Source organism: Pseudopipra pipra, chromosome Z, assembly GCF_036250125.1.
Source record: "Pseudopipra pipra isolate bDixPip1 chromosome Z, bDixPip1.hap1, whole genome shotgun sequence".
Taxonomy (NCBI): domain Eukaryota; kingdom Metazoa; phylum Chordata; class Aves; order Passeriformes; family Pipridae; genus Pseudopipra; species Pseudopipra pipra.
In genome coordinates, this window is record NC_087581.1 from 52,302,275 (window position 1) to 52,324,212 (window position 21,938).

Sequence of the window (21,938 nt, forward strand, 5' to 3'; positions counted from 1 at the left end):
GGACTGACACAGCTGATACAACTTCATTAAAAAATATCACTATTCTGTTAAATTTAATTAAAAGTATTCCCAGAAAACTGAAATGTATAGGTCTCTTGTTGAAAACACAGAAAATGTTAAATTCTTCCTCATGGAAAAGCTGAAAACCCTGTGAAAGAGAACAAACTCCTCTGAAGTTCTGCAACTGAGGTAAACTAAACATATTTTAAAAGAGCTGGTTTACGAAAGCAGTAATCTACGTATCTGTTTGTCAAAATACTCATGCTGAAATGGTAGGAAAATACTTTGCCTTTCATGGAAACTTTTAACATCACTGATGGAAACAAGACCTGAACATTCCCAAGACAAAGGTGCACCAACTGGTTTCACTGCATATACTGATTCGCATTCTGCCTAAGCACTACTTAAAATATATCTTTATTCTAGACACCCAGTTGGCAAAAAAGGGTTCTTTCATCACTCCTTTAACAAAAAGTAAGTCAGCTATCTCCCATTTTATTTCCTTGCTGCAAACTCAGAGGATTTTGGAGTTCACTCCTATGTTCATTGTTTTTTTCCTAAAAGGAAAGAAAGGAATGGATACATACAGGTAGATTAGTTCCATTAGTTCCATTAGCTACATGAAAATGGTTGGTACAAAAGTTTATTAAGAACTGAGAGTCTCAACTTCTGCATGCAAACCAAGAATGGCAAGAATGGTTCTAATTGAACTAAAGCTGCTGAAGGTTTTATTTTTAAAAAGCTCATGATTAACTCATTGAAACATTCCCCCTACTCCAATTTTTGTCTTCTTTTTAACAATTAGTACCATTCTTTGAATTGCAGCAACTTGCAACTGCTTTATAAACAACCATCTGCCTTATTGTATCTTCTCTGCCTTTCACTGTTTATCAATTTAAAAATGTAAAACACATTTATCAACACATTTATCAACAATGTAACAAATTCCCATCTGGGCTTATGAGATGCTCATCATTTCTTTCAAGAATTATGCTAACAATAATTATGAAACTATCTCTGAACCTTTCGAGTACTGTCATGTTACTGTGATGAACCAACCTACTGCCAATTGCTGCTGCCTGCAGACTAGAAGAGTTCACTGAAGCACATCTGACATAATCATTCCAGTAAAAAGTCTTCACAAACACCAGATTTTGAAGGCCGATTAAGCATATGCAAATGAATATATTGCATGCAATAAAGATTCATATTTAAATTTCCTTAGGTACCATTAAGTAGTCTTCAGTCCTCACTGTCTGTCCATCTACTTCACTCAGCAAAAAGAAATGCTGACAATAAATAGATTGTTAAAAGCTGAAATATTTCTAAAATTCTAAAGACAGTACACATATACATTAAATTTTTTTTTGTGCTCCCTCCACTGGCTTTCTTGCTATTACCAAAGGCATTGGTTCAAAAATGAGAAAAGTAAAAGAACTGTAACTTTCTGGAAATCTATAACTTACAGCTTAGGAAGTACTATTAGAGAGAAATTCAATATCATGCCCCATTTTCAGCTGCTTTATTTATTTTGCTTAAAGTCTTGTGTGTCAGTTTCATATTTCACACTTACCTAACAAAAGCTGAAAATAATCAAGGCAGTAAAAAAAAAATCCTGTAACAAATAAGGGACAGATCTCTGAAGAACTGCATTTATGATTGAACTTGCTGTCCATAAAGTGATAGGTGTCATTCAAGCTCTTTCTTCAACTGGTACACTCAAAAATCTCTATTCCACATAGATTCTCCTTCTTAATAAGAAATAAGATCACACTTTCATAAGATTCTGGCTAATCTCTCTCTTCTGCCTGTCTATTTTTGTCCAAATCCTGCAACTCTAAATATTTTTTGTGACATTTACGCCATGGAAAGATTTTGCTAAAGCAAAAAACCTTCTGCAACGTTCATTAGTAGATGGGTGCTCTGGTTCCAGCCAGGACAGGGTTAGTTTTTGCAGTACCCAGGAGGGTGCATGGCTAGGACACAACGGTTATTCTAACATCATTGCTGGGGGCAGGGGGAAGGAAGTCTCTTCCAGGGAGAAGAGGTCTCTTCCAGTTGGGGTGCTGTGGCTGCTGTGGGATTGGGTTGGGCTCTGAGGTGAGCATTTTGCATGCAAATCACTCTCTCTGTTTTGTACACTTGTGTTATTAATATTGTTGCTGATATTGTTTGTTTTCTTATCTCATTGCTCTTTTCAGTAAATTGTTATTATCTCAACCCATGATTCTTACCCTTTGTGCCTCCAATTCTCCTCCCCAGAACATCACAGGGGTAGAGAAGAGGAAATGGAAGGGAGCAAACGAACAGCACACGGTTTGGAGAGTCTCAGTAGGAGCAATAAGCTGGGGAACACCATTCCTAAACCACAACAGCCTTATTTGACACTTAGTGTCGGGCACAAAGGGTTGAGATAAGGATTTGTTGTATTAGGTACAGAGCCACTTGCCATGGTCCGAGGGGGAAGGGGAATGGGGCTGTGACACAGCACGGATGGGTTCGGGGACAAGGTAGAGGTGCAAAATGGATGCTTTATTGAAGTGTGTTGGGGTTTTACAAGTTTTAGGTGGGGAAAGGGCCAGGACATGGGGTGGAGCATGAGACAGACAAACGGGGGAGCAAATCAGGGTAGGGACACAGGCAAAAGGGGAGGAAAAGGGCAAACGGCAACTGTCTCCTGTCTGCATCTTCTTCAGCCTATCAGAGAAGGGAGCAGTGGAGCAGGGAGCAGGCAAACTCCTGGGGAGCCAGAGCATGCCCAGGCTGTGCCCTTTGTAGTGTGGATACAATGAAACCACATAATAACAGTAAAGCCTATATATTAACTGTAAGGTCCATATAATAAAGTCCTGCCAATTGCTGTATGCTTTTCTCCATGCCTGTAACTGTTCCCATCCTGAATCTTCCTCCTTCACATCCACTGGTCACAATATTTCTTGGTCTGTTCATGTAGGATACCTACTTCGATATATATTCATTTACGTGCAATATGTGCTGCTCACGATGATATTTTTCGGAGTAGGGAGAGGTATTAGGATTGCTTATTGATGTACTGTGTGGTGCCAGCTTATGACATGACAATATCAAGGGCAATGAGGGTCATTTGGGATGTGTATTCAGTGCTGCTCTCCTGCCTCTACCTCGGGCACTACCTTTGGGAGTCCATTAATAACTGTACCCAGTCTGCGGGGGGAACAGGGAAGGATGATTTTCTCCAGCTCTTCATCCCCTTTTCCTCCTCCAGGCCTGTTACAGCTTTTGAGAATTCTGAATTTCCCTTGGATGTTAACGAAAGTGTGCTCTTGTTGCTAAGTCTGCCAGGTCTCCTCAGTGCAGACCACATCACATTTAGAGTCAAGAAAGCTATTTCTAGGATCATCTTCTAAAGATCTGCCCCAAGGGTGGATAGTTGTGAGTGGCATATAAGATGGGACAAAATGGGCCAACTTTTGAGGAAACTCTCTGCTCCAATGGTTTGGAAATTCATTCCTGAACAACTATAGGACCCTGACAAAGTGACAGAATATTTGCAAGGAGAATACTATGGCAACTCCAGAGAGGAGCAACTCCAGAGTGTTGGGCCCTGGCTACTCCTTACTGGACACAGTTAAATACTAGACAGCACCTTCAGCGAGAGGAGGAGAAAAGCAGACCAACAGACACAGTGGTCACTTAAGCTGCAGCTGAACCAGAGGAACTGCTCAGTAGCAGTCACTCCTGTACAGAAGAAGAAATCCAAGACCAAATCAGTTCACTTAGGGAGGGATGAAGAGGAAGTAGGGCACTCACAACAGGAGGAAGAGGCAGGGCCAGAGACAATCACCCAATGCCTATCTCCGGGAGAACTGCAAAATACGTGAAAAGATTTCAGCTGCCAGTCGGGAGACCCCCTGGTGACCTGGGTTGCTTCAATGCTGAGATAGTGCACCCCACAATATGAAACTAGATGGTAGTGAAGCCAAACAACTGGGATGTCTGTCCCAGGACACAGGCATTGACAGGGGGATTGGAAAGAGGACAGAAACTCTCAGCCTCCTGCCAAGTGCGAGGGAAAGGTACCTTTTCAAGGGTGACCTAGTAGTTCGCCCACACAGATAGAACACCATGGAGAAAGGTATCCAGTACCTGAGAGAACTAGCTGTGCTGAAGGTAATATATAAGAAGGGACAATTGGATCTACTGGACTGTGTGGATCCAATGGCCTGGCACATCAGACCCACAGGAATATAAGGCTGGCACACAATGTCCCCTGATGCCATCAAGATCCATAGGGGTAGAATCTATCTCTATTTCTGGGGTGCAGCTGACTGTACTGGAAGCTGAAGTGAGTCTGATCATGCACGAACTGCAAAAACACCCCATTGTGACAGGCCCAGAAGCCCCATGTATGCTTGGCACAGATCACCTGTGGAGAGGGTACTGTAAGGACCCAAAAGGGCATCTTTGGGCTTTTTGGGATAACTGCTGTGGAGACAGAGGAAATTAGACAGCTGAATACCTTGCTTGGTCTCTCAGAGGACCCTTCTGCTGAGGCACTGCTGAGGGCCAAAGAACGACAGATAGCGATCGCTACCACAGCAGGGCACTGTCGACAACACTGCACCAACCACGACTCCATGACCCCCATCCATGAGATGATTGGTGAATTGGAGAGCCAGGGAGAGGTCAGCAAGACTTGCTCACCCTTTAATAGTCCCATATGCCCAGTACATAAGTCCAGTGAAGAGTGGAGACTAACAGTAGACTATCGTGGCCTGAAGGAAGTCACATCACCACTCAGTGCTGCCATGCCGGACATGGTAGAACTTCAGCAGGAACTGGAGTCCAAGGCAGCAAAGTGGTGCCACCATCAACATTGCTAATGCATTTTTCTCCATTCCTTTAGCAGCAGAGTGCAGGCCACAGTTTGCCTTCACCTGCAGGGGTGTCCAGTACACCTGGAACTGACTGCCCCAGGGATGGAAACATAGCTCCATCATCTGCTATTGACTGATCCAGACCGCACTGGAAAAGGGTGAAGCTCCAGAACACTTGCAATACATTGATGACATCATCATGTGGGGCAACACTGCAGAGGAAATTTTTTAGAAAGGGGAGAAGATAATTCAGATGCTCCTGAAGGTTGGTTTTGCCATAAAGCAAAGTAAGGTCACGGGACCTGCCCAGGAAATTCAGTTTTCAGGAGTAAAATGGCAAGATGGATGTCATCAGATTCCAATGGATGTGGTCAACCAAAGAGCAGCTACATTCCAATCAACCAGCAAGAAGGACACAGGCTTTTCTAGGCACTATATATATTTGGGAGTATGAATATTTCAGATTACAGTCAGAGATTGTAAATCCTCTCTATCACGTGACATGGAAGAAGAGCTATTCCAAGTGGGGTGGTTCCTGAACAACAACAAGCTTTTAAACAAATCAGAAGTTGTTCATGCAGTTGCCCTTGGGTCAGTCAGGACAGGATAAAGTGAAAAATGTGCTCTACGTTGCAGCCAGAGAGAATTGCCCTTCCTGAAGCCTCTGGCAAAATTACCTGGGAGACTCTAGATGACCCCTGGGGTTCTGGAGGTGGGGATGCAAAGGATCTGAGGCCTGTTACACTCCAACTGAAAAAGAGATACTGGAAGCTTATGAAGGGATTCGAGCTGCTTCAGAAATGATTAGCACTGAAGCACAGCTCCTCCTGGCATCCCACCTGCCAGTGCTAGGCTGGATGTTCAAAGGGAAATTCCCTTCCATACAACACGCCACTGATGCTACGTGGAATAAGTGGGTCATGCTGATCACAAAGCAAGCTCAGATAGGAAACCTCAATCACTCAGGGATCTTGGAAGTCACCACAAACTGGCCTGAAGGTGAAAATTTTGGATTATTATCATCAGGAAAGGAGAAGGAGGAGAAGGAGAAGGTGACACGTGCTGAGAAGGCACCACCACATAATCAGCTACCAGAAAATGGAAAGTAATATGGTTTCTTTACTGATGGTTCCTGCTATATCATAGGGATACACTGAAAAGGGAAAGCTGCTGTATGGCATCCTACGTGGTGAGCTGCAGAGGGTACTGAGGGACAAGACAGATCAAGTCAGGTTGCAGAGCTGAAAGCCATCCAGCTGGCTTTAGATATTGTTGAATGAGAGAAATGGCCAGTGCTCTACCTCTACACTGACTCATGGATGGTAGAAAATGCCCTGGGAGGATGGCTGGACTGATGGAGAAAGACCAGTTGGCAGCACAGAGTGAAACACAGCTGGGCTGCTGAACTGTGGCAAGACATCACTGCCAGAGTAGAGAAGTTGGCTGCAAAAGTACGTCGTGTAGATGCACACGTACTGAAGAGTCAGGCTACTGAAGAACATCACAACAATGGACAGGTGGATTGGCTGCCAAGATTAAAGTGTCTCAGGTGGATCTGGACTGGCAACATAAGGGTGAATTATTTCTGGCTCAGTGGGCCCATGATGCCTTCACATCATCAGGGAAGAGATGCAAGAGACAGTTGGGCTCATGATCGAGGGGAGGACACTATCTCCAAAGTTATCTGTAACTGTGAAATATGCGTCAAGCAGGCCAAGCACCTCTGTGGAATGGTAGACGATATGACTGAAATATAAATATGGGGAGGCCTGGCAGACTGATTACATCACACTCCTGCAAACCCTCCAAGGCAAGTGCTACCTGCTGGCAATGGTGGAAACAACCACTGGATGGGTGGAGATGTACCCTGTGCGTCACACCACTGCCCAGAACACCTTCTTGGGCTTTAGAAAGCAAGTTCTGTGGTGACATGACACCTCAGAAAGAACTGTGTCAGACAACGGACTCATTTCAAAAACAGCCTCATAGACACCTGGGCCAGAGGGCATGGGATTGAGTGGGTATATCATACTACCTACCATGCACCAGTCTCTGGGAAAATTTAATGCTACAATGGACTGTTAAAAACAACTTTGAAAGCAATGGGTGGGGAAACCTCCAAATATTGTAATCTACGTTTAGCAAAGGGCATCTGCTTAGGTAACACTGGAGGCTCTATCAGTCAAGCTGGCCTTGCCCAGTCAAAACTTCCCCATACTGTGGAAGAGGATAAAGTTCCTGTGGTGTGTAATGAGGGACCTGTTAGAGACGACAGTTTGGATTAGTCCTGCCTCAAGCAAAGGCAGACCCGTGTGTGGGACTGCTTTTGCTCAAGGACCTGGGTGTACTTGGTAAGTAATGCAGAGGGGCAGGGAAACACATCGTGGGGGAATTTGATCTTTTGGTGAGAACAGTCTGTAATTTTGAATTCTATACTATTGGTTGTTGAATGACACTTCCACTGTATGCCATAACTACCATGTACAAGGAGGATGGATTGCTCCAGATTTACCAGTTGTAAGCTCCTGATGCAGCTTGCAAACAGCCAACAGTACACCAGCTGCCCTGAAGGCATTGAGGACGGAGAGAACCCATTTAGTTCTGGACTAAATAAACTCAGCATACATCTTGGAGGGACAGCCACTGACTATGGAAATGATACCTGTGCTTGTCTATATATATATACATATGTATACAGTCAGAAGGTGTAGGATTTTGCATGACACAGATCTACAGAATAAGGAGTGTATAATGTTTTGGTTCAGGACAGAGTTAATTTTTTCTCAGTAGCCAGGAGGAGGCAGGGCTAGGACACAGAAGTTATTCTATACCACCTCACCTCATTTTCCTGGGAATAGAGAAAGTGCTCGTTTCCAGGGTCAGAGGAGCATGGCTGGGGTGGGGTCAAGTACCACAGCAAGCATTTTGTGGGTGAACCACTCTCCCTCTTTTGTATACTTTTGTTATCAACATTGTTGTGTTACTGTTCGTTTTATCTCACTGCTGTTTCCAATAAATCGTTCTTATCTCAAACCCTGATCTTTACCTTTTTTGCCCCCAATTCTTGCCACAGTGGAAGAAGGAGGAGGATGGGGAAGCAAGTGAGCAGCACATGGTTTGGAAAGTTTCAGCAGGAGCATATAAGTGGCAAGTAACATCACTAAACCACAACCTACCCAGAAATGGCTTTATAAAAGGAGACCACACAAAATGGCATTTAATCACTTTCAAAAATAAGGATAGGGGAGATACTTCAATTCACTTTCACTTCACCTCTGAAACAGGAGCTAGGAAAAATTTGTTAGGTTTTCAAGTGAGAGTTTTTGCTATCTCCATCAAAGTTCACCTTTATTTGACTATAATACAAGACACTGAAAAAATTCAATTCACACATGCACATATTAAGTATTTGGCATCTCATCTCTGAACAGAACAACCTCTTCAATAGTCCAAGCAAGCAGGCATTCCATGAAAAGAAATGCCAATGAATCTGCCTATACATTACATCACTATGAATTTATTTTGTCCACTCAGTAAGACAAATTTTTCCAATCACTAAATAACTAACAGCAAATACGTTATAATAAGTCACGGTACACAAACATAATTCTGCTTAATCCACAGTATGCAGCATGTACTTTATTATAATAAAGTCTCACTAGCCAGAGAAAATCTGGAATGTTCAATGATAAACTGCAAAGAAACTGAAACTAGAGTGTAAGGATTTCAACTAATCATCTGCAAATTTTATTTGAAACTTGATCCTGCAGCCCTTATTCATAAGATCAGACCTATTGAGTTTATTCACATGAGCTTTGGCTGCAAGATTGGACCTTAAGTACTATCAGGTGCGCTTGTAGCCTATCATCAGATTTTGGGTTATTCATGCAAGAAGCTACCCTTTCAAATGCAGACTACTTAATGCTTCCTTCTTCATTAACTTACATGTCCTCTTCTGCTTCTCTATGCTTTCATTTGTGCTATGTAAATAGCCTCTCTCTTCTCAGTCATCGAAACAAATAATGCTCTTTGCAACCAAGGAGGAAATTAGTAGCAGGTGAACGCTTATTTTTTAAATTATGTTGAGACCAAGCTGTTCTTTAACTTAAAGGAGATCTGGAAAAAAAAATTCCCATTTTGCTACTTAGCCATCTTAATTATGGGTTGTCACTGTCATAATTCTACATACTTATCCCCCTCAGCCCCCTCAAATATCAAACTTGATGCTTAATCTACTTTATGATGAGCTGGACCTAACATTGTACACATACTTTAAAGTAGTTTATTTAACAGGACTTCTCTGATGACATAAAATTAACTGTATCTTATCATACATGAAACATGAAAGAAATTTCTGACTTAAATGTTCTATTTCTTTGGTTTACATACGTGTTCTACATAAATACAAGGTATTGTGCCATGGGGTGACTGTAGAAAACAAGAACAATTCTTCTGCTACCTGCTTATAGACTTCTGCAGGTCAGATAGGCTACAATTATAGTAAACAGCATAAACTTGAACAGGATCACAGCAGAGACATTTACGTCATGGTCCATATTATAATCTACATATTTACAAATCCTCTCTGAGTTTTGCAAGATATGGGTAGACAAGCAAATTGTCATTACAGTAAAAGTCTCTTGATTAGTAATAGAACTCTCGAAAATATTAATGCCAATATTAAATGGCCTCCAAGTAATCAACAAATTATAACAATATCTGCCTTCTGATGCTAGGGATACTGTGGTACTATACGACTGAGGAAGAAGAAAGTCAACATGCACTTTTTCGTACAAAATCTCATTATCAGCACAACCTATGTAACTGGCAAAATTTAAATGAAATCCCAGCAACAGATATTTTCTTTATAATTCCAGCTAATTTCAATGTAATGATCAGCCAGGGGCTGAAGCTGACTGCTGGCAATTTCAGTAGTTATGCTATCAACCAAAACTGCAGTACAAATAATAAGCACACATATCTACTTAAAATGCAAGAAAGCATACATCATATCAGTCTAATCTGGAGCTTAACCTTGAATCCAAATCTCCATAACTTGAAGCTAGAAAAAAATCTAAAAATTCAGCCTTGAACTGAAGTGGTATGTCTGCAACAACTGTACTGTTGTCACAAAATTGTTCTCAGTCGTACTTCAAACTTGCCACACGGATTAATCGGCAGTTCGAAGCAGCTGCAACACTATGTTCTATGCACTTCTGTTGCCATTTTAATTTTTAAAAAGCAAATGGAGAGGCTCTCCACAAAATTCAATGCTGCAATACCAATGACTGAACCAGAATCACAAAATTATGAACAGTTCACTAAATTGTCTATTAGCAACACATATCAAGAAGCCACAATACAAACTGTGTGCCTGAAATAACCGATCAGTGAATGACGAATAAAGAGATGTAAGGAGTGGAGACGTTGATGAATCATTTTAATTTTTGAAGAATCAATTTCCATACAGCCAGAAAAACGGCAGAACATCACAGATAGTGTATTTACGACTTCTAACAGCAAATAAAGCATGGAAACCAAATGGAAATTAATGCTCCAAGAAAGACAGAATTAGGCCAGTAACATAAGGCCAGAGAGCACACTCACTTCTTAAAAACAGTAAAACACAGTAAAAGCAGCCCATAGCACATATATGTACAGTAAAACAAGGTTCCTTGTGCATAATGTATATAACTTTTAAAAATTACAAAATCAGTATGCAACAACTGAGTTAACAATGGAAACACTTAATACATAAAACACTTCTGTTCAATAGTACCAATCTAGCTACTTCATCATCACATCGTATGTCCAGCTACATAAATCTTGAGCCAAAAATGTACACAGAGAACTCCTAAAGCGAAAGGATGATGTTTCAAAGCAAAGGCCTAAGGCAAGATTTTACTACATCACCTTACAAATCATATGAGTTGCTGCTTCTTAAGCTATCACAGTTTGCTAAACATGTCTTTCCCCTAGACTACAAAATGGCTAATCAGAGGGTAATATACTACTTCTGTACGATTCAACCACTGCATCACTGATCCCCTAATTTATTGCACAAAAGAAGGTTTTACATATGTGAATAAATGCCAGGGATCATCGTCCTCTGTGCTCTCAGGTAACTGTGCCAGAAATAGACAACGAAGCACTTATAAATTTGTGTTGGAAGAACAGTGTAGTACCTAGCACCGAACAGACAATGGACTGAAAGACAAATTACTTTCTTTTCTCCTAAAAACACAAAACAAACAACTTAGAACAATTCTCTCTGTCAATAGCTGACCTCAAGCCTTCCTTGTCTTTTACCTACCAATATAAACAAAACAAATTTCCAAAGATCATTCAAACCTTCAAAATGCACAGGACAGATCACAGATGTAAGACACCCACTCCATGAACACATATACCTACTGGTTAGCCAAAAATCACAAAAAGTCCTTCATACTACTAATTGAAACTGTGCACACACCATTGATATACAGAGAAACAGAAATTTGATTAAGTTTCAAAACACACATAGGAAGGTGTGGTGGCATAGGAACATACATGGAAACATACTAATCTTTATAGCTATGTCTTGTCCAACTTACTTATTCGCAAAATAGGGATATTTGAACAATGCAGTCATAAACATAGACCATGGAAGCGTGTTTCCTCTTGGAAGAAATGTGTAGGCAATGTAACAGACAATGCAACAGAACAATCCCTTTTTGGGAAAAATATACAAATTGAAAAGATGTGAGAAGCAGCTGCAGCAGCCCCATCCACTGTCTCCTTCCACAATCAAATGGGATTCCTGCCACAGTTCCTGCAGGAATGAGGAGGAGGAGGTAAAAAGCAAGCCAATCCTTGGTAACAAAGTTCTGGTAGGACAAAACCATGCTGAACAGCTGGGCAGCTCCAGCACATTCAGCAGAGTGCCCAGGCTGACATATAAATAAAACAGAGGGGCTGAGCAAGCAAGTATAGAGCACCAGATCCCCAGAGGGCTGAAACACCTCTCCTGTGAAGACAGGCTGAGAGAGCTGGGGTTGTTCATGCTGGAGAAGAGAAGGCTCTGGGGAAACCTTAGAGTACCTTCCAGAGTAATGGGCTACAAGGGAGCTGGAGAGGGACTTTTGGCAAGAACATGGAGTAATAGGATGAGAGACAATAACTTTAAACCAAAAGGGAGTAGGTTTAGACTAGATGCTAGAAAAAAACTCTTGATTGTAAAGGTGAGGAGGCGCTGGAACAGTTTGCTCAGAGAAGCTGGGGATGCCCCATCCCTGAAAGTGTCTAAGGTCAGATTGGACAAGGCTTTAAGTAACCTGGTGTAGTATAAAGTGTCGCTGTCCATGGCGGGGGGTTGGAAGTACATGATCTCTAAGGTGCCTTCTGTAACAACCAGGTAATACAGACATGCCAAAAATAATATTTCACCATTGTTTCTGCATGTCAAAACTTCCTACCAAAAGTTCTCTGTCAGCTTTCCTGCCAGAAGTCCTCACCAGAGTTTCTTGCTGGAGTTTTCCTGCCAAAAGATCCTGCTATTGTTTACGGTTTTCATAAATCTTCTAACATCTGAACAGGGCTATGTGCCAAGAAACCACATACAATCTCCTTTGAACACTATAAGAGTTGAGGAAAAATTTTGGAAAATCAGGGAGAGGAGAGAGAGAGAGAGAATTGGTTACCCTAGCCAAGAATCTCTCCCCACCTCCCCCTCACCTTTTCTCTGCCACCACATGCTGCCTGCCTGCCACTGCAGACTAAAACTCTGCCAGCCGGAGAAGAACTGATATCCACCGTGCCACATGTGTGAGTTACACCTTATCCTTCTACCCTCACTGAGGGCCGAAAGGTGCCGCTGATCAAGGATCAGAACCCTGCACAGCCTGGGGCATGGTCAAAGGTAAGCGGCCAAGCCACAAATCCCAGCTGCATTCCAGAGAATTAAGCTGCTAAGACACCCCAAACGATTCCAGGATTCTATGAATAAGGCATTTTTCTTCCCAAGGCACCATTATACGTGAACAAGCCTTGCTTTACTGGAGATGGCTAAACATCTGCTATTCATGGAAAGAAGCGAATTGATTTCTTATTTTGCTTGTACACACAGCTTTTGCTTTACCTATTAAACTCTAACTCAGCTTGCGAATTTTTTCACTTTTAGCCTTCGGACTCTCTCCCTCATCCCACAGTGCGGAGCGAGCAAGCAGCTGTGTGGGGCTGAACTGCCCACAAGGGTAAGCTATGAAAACTAGAAAATCTAAAAGACAAAATGGCTAAACATGCATAATCAAGTATATCTTTAAGTAGTCTGAATTACTGCAACAGAAAGACTAAGAGGGAAATAAGTGTGTTTAATTCTTACTGAAACAATAGCACTAATGAAAGTAGACAAGTGTGAGGCAAAGGCAGTTCTTGAGTGATAATTCTAGCAGAAATCAGTGGGCAATATCACATAGTCTCTAAGAAAAAGACTCCAGTTTGTGAACAGAACTCTGTACCTTCTTTCTCCAAAAGCCACTCTGACATAAGCAGCATTATTACCTCAAGGTCAGTGTGCTGAGACTGTTCTTTCTGTAAGGCGGGGAGGTTGTGACAGTGCAAGAAAGATCTCAGCACACAGTTCTGCATCCACTGAGATTAGCTGCCTTTTTTAACAAGTCAGTGCCCTGACTTCTAAAGCAATACAAAAAGCTTAGCATTGAAAAAGTACATTTCACATAGAAAAGTAACTATGGTCAGTTGCTTTTACACCTCCAAAAAGCCAGGAAATACTAGTAGCATCCAAATATCTAATTCACCAACAAATATTTAATCAATTAATCATTAGATATCTACTTAATCTATCTAGTGGTTCCTGGTACCTCCTAGCAACATGAGAAAATCAACCAACACATTTATCTTCACCTAGAAAGTAAAATGCCACTGTTTTGTACTCCGTTCTTCACCCTGAGGGGACTAAAGTTAAATACTGCACCGTATAATATTATCTAATTTATGTAATCTAGATGATATTCTATTCTGAAGATATACTGAAGCCAAGTAGTCTAAATCACATATTAAGCTCTATAACAAACAACAGAAATTACTGTTAAAGCATTAATATTCAATAATCCTGAAATACCTTTCTGTTAAATGACTGAAGCCTCACTAAATCTTCATTAACATAAAAGAATCACTCCTACAGGGAAAAAAAACAAAGCCCACAGCACACACACACACACACATACACACACACACACACACACACACATACATACACACACAAATTATATACCTCCCCAAGAGCTTCATAGCGCTTTTGGTTCCATCTATGCAAATCTTCCCGATAATTAAACACGAATGGCTCCCCAGTTTTTATGTGTCTTAATTGTCCTTCTGTAAAAGAAACAAAACCATTACATTTAGGATACGTCTTCATTAAAAGTAGGACACATTTCATTGCTGAAAATTTTAAAAGAAGTCTACATCTAAAAATTGGGCTATTATGAATTTATCCACATTTTTGGTTATAGGATTTTTGAAGGAAAACAATTGTATCCTAAAAACAAAATGCATTTCCCTTGTATGGTATATATTGCTAGATAAAGCTAAACAGAAATTATGACAGTGAAATGACACGCATATATCAAATGCAAAACTGCTTTCCAAGAAATATTTATGTCTCAACTGCTACGGATTAACAGTGAAATGTAAACATTAGCAGTTAATATTTGATCTGCAGTACTAATTAGGTGATCAAATTGCAGCTACAAATACACTATTTCAAAACCAACTCCATTATGACAAAATTTGAGTACAAAAGGGCTAGAAGCTGAAAGAAAAGGAAACGTTTACTTTCAAGCTTAACAACTTTCTAAAGTAAACTGAAAAAAAAACATGTCCACAGTTAGGGTAAACATCTTAACTCCTAGGCATAGTGAAATCAAGTAAGAGCTTCTAGATTCAGGGTACACTGAGACTACAACAGCAGAATGAAGCAGAGTGCTTGATCAGAGCAAAACCCCATGCTATTCTTACATTCCAGTGTAACTTCCCAGAGTTGGCCTTTTTTATAGTCAAAGTTAATAGCTCACACAACCACTGATGAAGACATAGACTGCGTTAAAACAACAATAAAATGGCAACCATGAGGCAGCAAACTGAGGAAAAGAGATATCTTACCAGTAATGTTTCACCTTATCAGACAAAACACAGATTATGATCTCAGATCATCATAAAATTGCAGTTCATCAGAGAAATATTAAAAACAGGGATAGGTACAAGTAAACTCCTTCGAACACTGAAATGTCTGCATGATGAAACTAAGGTTTCTCAGCAATGTTTCCTCTTGAATAGAGAAAAGTTGCTTAGTTCACATCCTTTCAGAACGTTTACACTTTGATTTTGATGTTTTGAGTAAAATATTTAAGATCTGATATCTATAATAGTTATGCTTGTCTGCTGATCTAACTTTTTTCCCAGATCTGCCTTACCTCACGTACTAGACACCGAGTAAGTATTTCTTCACAGCTTCCTGTCCCTGTGTCAGGTCCAAATATCCTCCTTCTCATATTTTCATCATAACTTTACTTTCAGCTGTTCCTTCTCAGCTAGTTACTCTTCAAATACGCCATTCAATAGTACACGAATTGCCTCTCTCAGCAAGTAAAGTGGAACAACTATCTGGCATATTTTTTCTTTGGCTTTCTGGAACCCTGGTCTTCTTCAGATTTAAATAATCTGATAAAAATCTTCTGTACTTTTCCATCATAAAAAGAAGCATGATTATGACATAAGAGTACATGACTGAATATTTGAATTAAACGTATAAAGGCAAAATTAAGACCTTTTTGCTTTGCTGACCTGTAGCATATATAATAGGTTTTCCTCCATTCTATGGAAATCACTCAGGCTGTGAGGTTAGTGATGAAATATTCAGTAACATAATTCATTCCCCAAAATTCAAATTTCAGCCCTTTTTATCAACCACATATGAACCACTAATTCTGAAGTCAGTAAGAAAGACAGTAGACACTGTGCAGATCTAAAAATAAGGAGCTGAAAAGTGACAGAGCTGAACCTCTTCCATCAAAGAAAGAGCATCACTTTCATGACACTTTTAGTCTCTAAGTACGTTCCTGTGAAAGCCATCAGGGTATTAAAAAGCTAAGTGTTGCATAAATGACTATCATTTAAAGGAAAGCTCTTTTTTTTTTTTCTTTGAAAGTGGAAGATGTAAGGCAGATTTAGAAACTAAAGTTCCTCTGTTCACAGAACAGGCACTGAAAAGAAGTAGAATTGTAAACATTCCCACTTGTCCTACGGGTTTTAAACAATCTTGAAAGAGCCATTTTCCGGAGTCTAGTTTTACTTTAGCTTAGGATTTTAAAATGCGTACACCAATTTATAAATACTAGTAATTCATTTAACATACAGACTGAGCTAGCTGGAAGTACTTGTAGTCATCACACACTTGGCTGCAATGCAAAATCATGACCACACCAGAAGAGATAGTCTATCACATTACTCATCCTTCCATCAATATAAATAGGCATTTTTCTATCGATATTAATGAAACAGCCAGGACAAATTATTGTCTTAATAGCAACTTCGCATCCATAAAAATAAATAAAACATTTCTTAAATGAGTGACCATTCTTTAATTTTGCTTTTCAAATGCTGATGCTACGTGAATTACTTTCAGAATTTTTGTATCAACACTTCTGTAACAGAATACAGAAACTCATAAAGTAGGCACAGTACAAATCTACAACACTGTATAAAATGATGGATTTTTGTGATAATTTTATGAATTAAAAATTTAGTACTTAGCTAGATTTACAAGTCTATCAGCCCTAAAGTTTAAAATTTTATTCTTAACAGAAAAGTGTGAAATTCTAATAGAGACTTATAAGGTAAAATTCAAGTTCTGATAACCTCTCAACATTATTCTAAGTATAATCTTTACAAAGTATATATGACTTACTTTCATTAAAAATGTACTCAAATCCTTCCAGAGTATCAGGGAATTCAAGTGGTGGCTCATCTTTTTTCATCAGTTCATCCAAGTCTATTCTAGACAATAAATCTAAAAAAGGAAAAAAATTATATAATGCATGCTATGCTTTTTTTGTTTCACTATTAACACAGACAAAACGTGTTTGTTCAGATTTGTAGAAGGGCAGAACAATATTCCAATATTACTTAACATAGGACACTGTTATGAGAAATCCTGCTCCAGATTCAGAAGCTGAACCTCATTGGCAGTATATGCCATTATTTATTTATTTATTTACCCACCTATCTATTTGTGATGTTGATCAAAAATGTTTAGAGACATAAAAGTCACCAAAGATATAGTGATTTGTTTCAATGATTCATTACCTCAATGTTAGAAATCTCTGGTATGCATGTACATAAATTCATAAAACCATATAATCATAAAATCATACCTCATTTATGTTTTAACCTAAACTTATCTAGCTTCAATATCAAACCATTGATAAAGTTCTGTTTGCCTTCTTGAGGAGGTCAGATTATCTGATGTACACCATCTCATGGGCATTTACCAGCTGTGTGACCATACCAGTTCTTACCCTTTCCTCTGATACCCAAATAGACTATTATATCTGAATCCTTCTCTCAACCACCCTCCTTAAATAGCTCTCAAGGTAGAGAAAACTCTCATCCATGTCATTGCAAACCATGACATACACATCCTTTTCAGATCAGGATTGTATAATCTAGTTCAGCCTGCAGTCACTAATGCAAGAACACTAAAGTAATCATAATCTACATTCTTTACCCTAGAATTAAGGATTTTCATTTAACCACAGGTAAGCATATTGGGACATGTTTTGCTCATGTCACTACCAAACAATTACTGCATACACACATAATAGTGTACAATCATCTCTCTTCTCATCGCTTATCACCCACACAGCCCAGCACTACCCTATCTCACTTTCTGATTAATAATCAAAAAATCATTAAGAAACAATTCTGCAGGATCCCACCAAAATATAGTTTCCTACTTCCTCGTAGATGAATTTGAAGACCACACACATTCTGTTCAGGAGTGCTACACTGGCTTTGAACCATTACTGTTTCATAAATCAAGATACCATGTATTACCAAGAAAATGCATTAAGTATTTTAAGTATACTGAGCTATTATCTTTACCATCCAAAGCTGTAGCTAAAAGAAAAGAAAACAGTTTGAAAAGGTTCATTTTCTTTAAGCTTGGTTTGGCATTAACTGTTTCCACCCTTTCATTAATTAAAATAATTATTTTTGTAGGTTAGTACCATTATTTTTGCTTACTCTTATTGTTTGTAGGTTACCCACATTATCTAAGCTTAATATTGATACGTTTAGCCCTTTGAAATTTCTATTGTTCAAAATGTTTGAAGTGTACTGAAAATTGTCTTCAATATTCTTGAAGTTCCTTGACCTTCTCTTTTTATAACTCTTCAGTTCACCTGACAGTCATTCCAGTGTCTATATGATTGTCTCCAGCTCTTTCTTCTGCAAGTGATTTCAGTGGGCAAAGCTGGAGGACCAAAGGCCATCTGGTATGGTCGCTGGAATTCAACATCTCTCCAAAAAATATTATGCTGTCTGAGCATCTCTGTGGTATCTAAATGTCCATATAACATCAGATGTTGACTGGATGATTTCTGAATCTGTCTTTCTCCACCACAGCTCACTTTTACATCACATCTATTTAACAGCAAGTCCCATGAAATTCAATTTACATAACCAATCACAGGTTTGTTCTCATGCATTGTCCTTTGAAAGTTCTGTGGGAACTGCTCTGGTTCTCAACCAAATGATAGGAGAAAGAAAATAATTTTGTCAAAGAAGTCTTTCACAACAGGATGTAAAAAGCATGCCCTTTCTTCTTCTGTACTTTCACAATACCAAGGCAGCAAATAGTCTTTCTCTCCTTGGTGAAGAGAATCCTGTCACACCACACCTCTAGAATTTAGTTTCACTGAAGTTTTCATGTCTTCTTACTGTGACTTTATTTGGAAATGTGTTTACACAGAAGTGTCACTTACTATATAATAAAATAGCCATCTCCTGAGTAGCAAGGACAATAGTATATGAAAGCTTATCTGCAGTATGCACAGCTTGTCATGATTTACAGCTTCCATCAGAGTCACTGAGGAAGACTGCACTTGGTCTGTCCCACAACCACTGACACAGTCACTTTCTTCCTATGCAACTTTTCAATTAGCTAAAGTGTTCTAACAACTTCGAGATTCTTTCAAGACCTGATCCATCACTCTCACTTAAGATCTTAGACTTTACAACTCAATTTGAGACAGTTCAACAGAGCTGAAAATTGAGTGATCTGCAGGAGACCTTCACAGCCCAATGGGAGATCACTGGATCACATCAATGACACTAATCCTTAATGAAGATCAAATCAATGACAAGTATAAGATGGGAGTTTTACTTTTCCAAATATGAACTATAACTTCCTCAAAATATACTAATCTGACAGAATTAGTACAAGGTTTTATAAAAGTACTACATAGGTTTTCATCAAACATTTCACAAAAACGCAGTAACTGAAGAAACATCATCTATCATCACACAGAATATAAATTTCTAACAATGCTTTGGCAGAAATCCAGGATGAACACTGGAGTTGCAAACTATATTCTTTTTTCTCCTTTGAAAGACAATTTAGAGTCCAAATGTGTGATGCAAGCACTTCAAACCCAATGTTTGGTTAGCTTACTTGAAGGTCTAACCAACTCCATGGTACTTCCGAAATTGAAAACCACTATTTAAATTATCATTTATGTAAGTTTTTTTTCCCCTAAGTCACTTAGGTCCATTCATTTTTTAAAACATAAAATACAAAGGGAAGTGTATAAAACCAATATGGAAATCAATGTCCTGAGAACCTTTTTGCTGTTAACATTCCAGTCCAAAAGACTTTTAAAAGCTGTAATATGATTGTATAACTATAAAACAAAAGCGTCATATAAATTAAACGAAAACTCCCAAAAACTAAGAACACAAAAGCACTAGACAACTTTCTCAAAGGATGATTATGTAAATTTAAAAAATTAATGGATATTGTATTCTGTTAACTCCTTACCACAGATAATTACATTTTATATCATATGAAAATACTGATAATGGACATACCATTAGATAATAAGCATTAGCACACGTGGACTAATAGTCTCTTCCAGTACTGTAATTCCCAAGCTCTAACCCATACCTATAACAAATTATTTTCCTTTCCTTAATAATCATTTCTGAAATGTCAATATATGTAAAAAAGAGATTCATACCCTTTAATGCAGTGGTCTTCTCTTTTTCATCTGGGCCTCCTTGCTGGAGCTGAGCCATCACTACCCAAAATGTCAACAGATTTAAAATACTGAAGTAAATGCAGCTAATCCTCAAAAGACAATCTGAAAAAAAACAAGATTTGGATATTAAATTTACTGAGTCCTCCTTTAACAGATCTCATCCTCTACTGTTTACATCACAAAAACCCCCAGAATTTGCTCTGAAAGCAAAATCTGTCAGAGTATTATAAATATTATAAACCCTAGGTTTGGTCAAAGATTCAAGTTCACAAGAATGAACAATAACCTCTCCCTAATCCTAAAGGTACTTCTACCTAACCTATCTTTCTTCTTGATTCTAATGTAGCGTCAGTGAAGGAGAAGTCTCTAGAAAAGCACAACACTTTTAAGTCCAAAGTAGAAGATACAAGAAAAACCACAACATAATCAATAGAACTTTCACAATCTTTACAGATTTTCTTCATCAATTAACTCCACTTTGATGTTCTTATTGTACTATAGTTTTGTTTAAAACTGACACAGTTTTAAACCACTGCAATTTCTACAATACTTCATTGGCATTGGTATCGAAAATCAGGACTGAAATGTATAGAGCTGTAGAACAAACTTCAGTGTATTCAAGATAAGAATTTACATACAAAATCCGATTCTAAATTTCTCCTGTCGCACAGAGGGCAACGCAGACATTCAAGTCCATAGTCTCTTTCATCTCGAAACTGACACCAAGGGAGTGAACTACCACATCACAATTACTGCTTTTTCCTTCTCAATAAAAAGACCTCTGTGCACTGAATTCTTTTTCCCTTCATCTTTTTTTGGTTCTTTATCTGTCAGTCATTACCAATTTGTTTTATTCTTCTTCCCCATATTCTTTTCATAGATGAGCTTGCATGAACTCTATCTCTGTAGCAATTTGCCAAAAAAAAGAGTAATAGCATTCACCAACTCTGCTACTGGCTTCCTAATACCCATAAGAAAGAACCTCAAAATGGTTTCTTTAAAGTAACAGCAGTTCATTGTAAGGAGAGTAGAAAAAAAAATAAATTTAGCATAATAAAGACTATTTTTCTACCATCTTTAGAGAAAACCTGTTACATTAAAAATTTTATTGTAGATTAAGGAATAATATAGCAATTTAAGAGGGGGATATATATTAACTAAGGAGACAGTTTGAGGGGTTCTTTTGGTTTGGTTTTTTTTTTTTTTTTAAACTTGGGGGCCTAGAAAGTCCAATAATCAATTGATTTTACAAGTCAGAACTATGGCAGACTTTGACATCTTCCTTTGTAGAAGGCTGTTCAGACTAATACGATGGGAAATGGTAGTATATTACTAAAGCCTTTTAAAGACACAAGTCTATAAGGAAAGATCTGTTTAGATTGCGTACTTTGCAAATTATGACAGCACTTAACATGATTTAGTTAAAATGTTCATCTTTTGGCTAAGGCTTTAATCATGTTAGCACTCATTACAAAGGCAATCACAAAAATAACAGCAAAACCACTGAGATTTTATTGTACATTTTCTAACATATAATGTTGTCAATATAAATAGTAAAATGACTCGAATGTTAATTCACAGTGGATGGTATTGAACACTCTTCTCAGATGCTTCCAAACAGTCCACTGACAAAAGATTACCAAACACAAAATCTTGTCCATCGTGTTTGTACATTTGCAGCACAAACCCCTGTACGTTCCAGTAAATCATACAGAAAAGAAACTGACTTCAGTTAAAATTACTAGAAGTGCTAGAAAATGGTGACAGT

The 21,938-nt window shown here is 38.8% G+C and overlaps 1 protein-coding gene across 1 annotated transcript in view; it reads right to left on the reverse strand.

Annotated features, from left to right (window-relative positions):
- Positions 1–21,938, reverse strand: part of ARB2A (ARB2 cotranscriptional regulator A) — a 261,570-nt gene that overhangs the window by 231,133 nt on the left and 8,499 nt on the right. The window contains exons 2-4 of the mRNA XM_064643232.1: positions 20,150–20,272; positions 16,819–16,920; positions 14,128–14,228 (exon numbers count right to left, since the gene is read on the reverse strand). Of these exons, the coding sequence (XP_064499302.1) occupies positions 14,128–14,228; positions 16,819–16,920; positions 20,150–20,272 (326 nt within the window). The remainder of the gene's footprint in view (positions 1–14,127; positions 14,229–16,818; positions 16,921–20,149; positions 20,273–21,938) is intronic.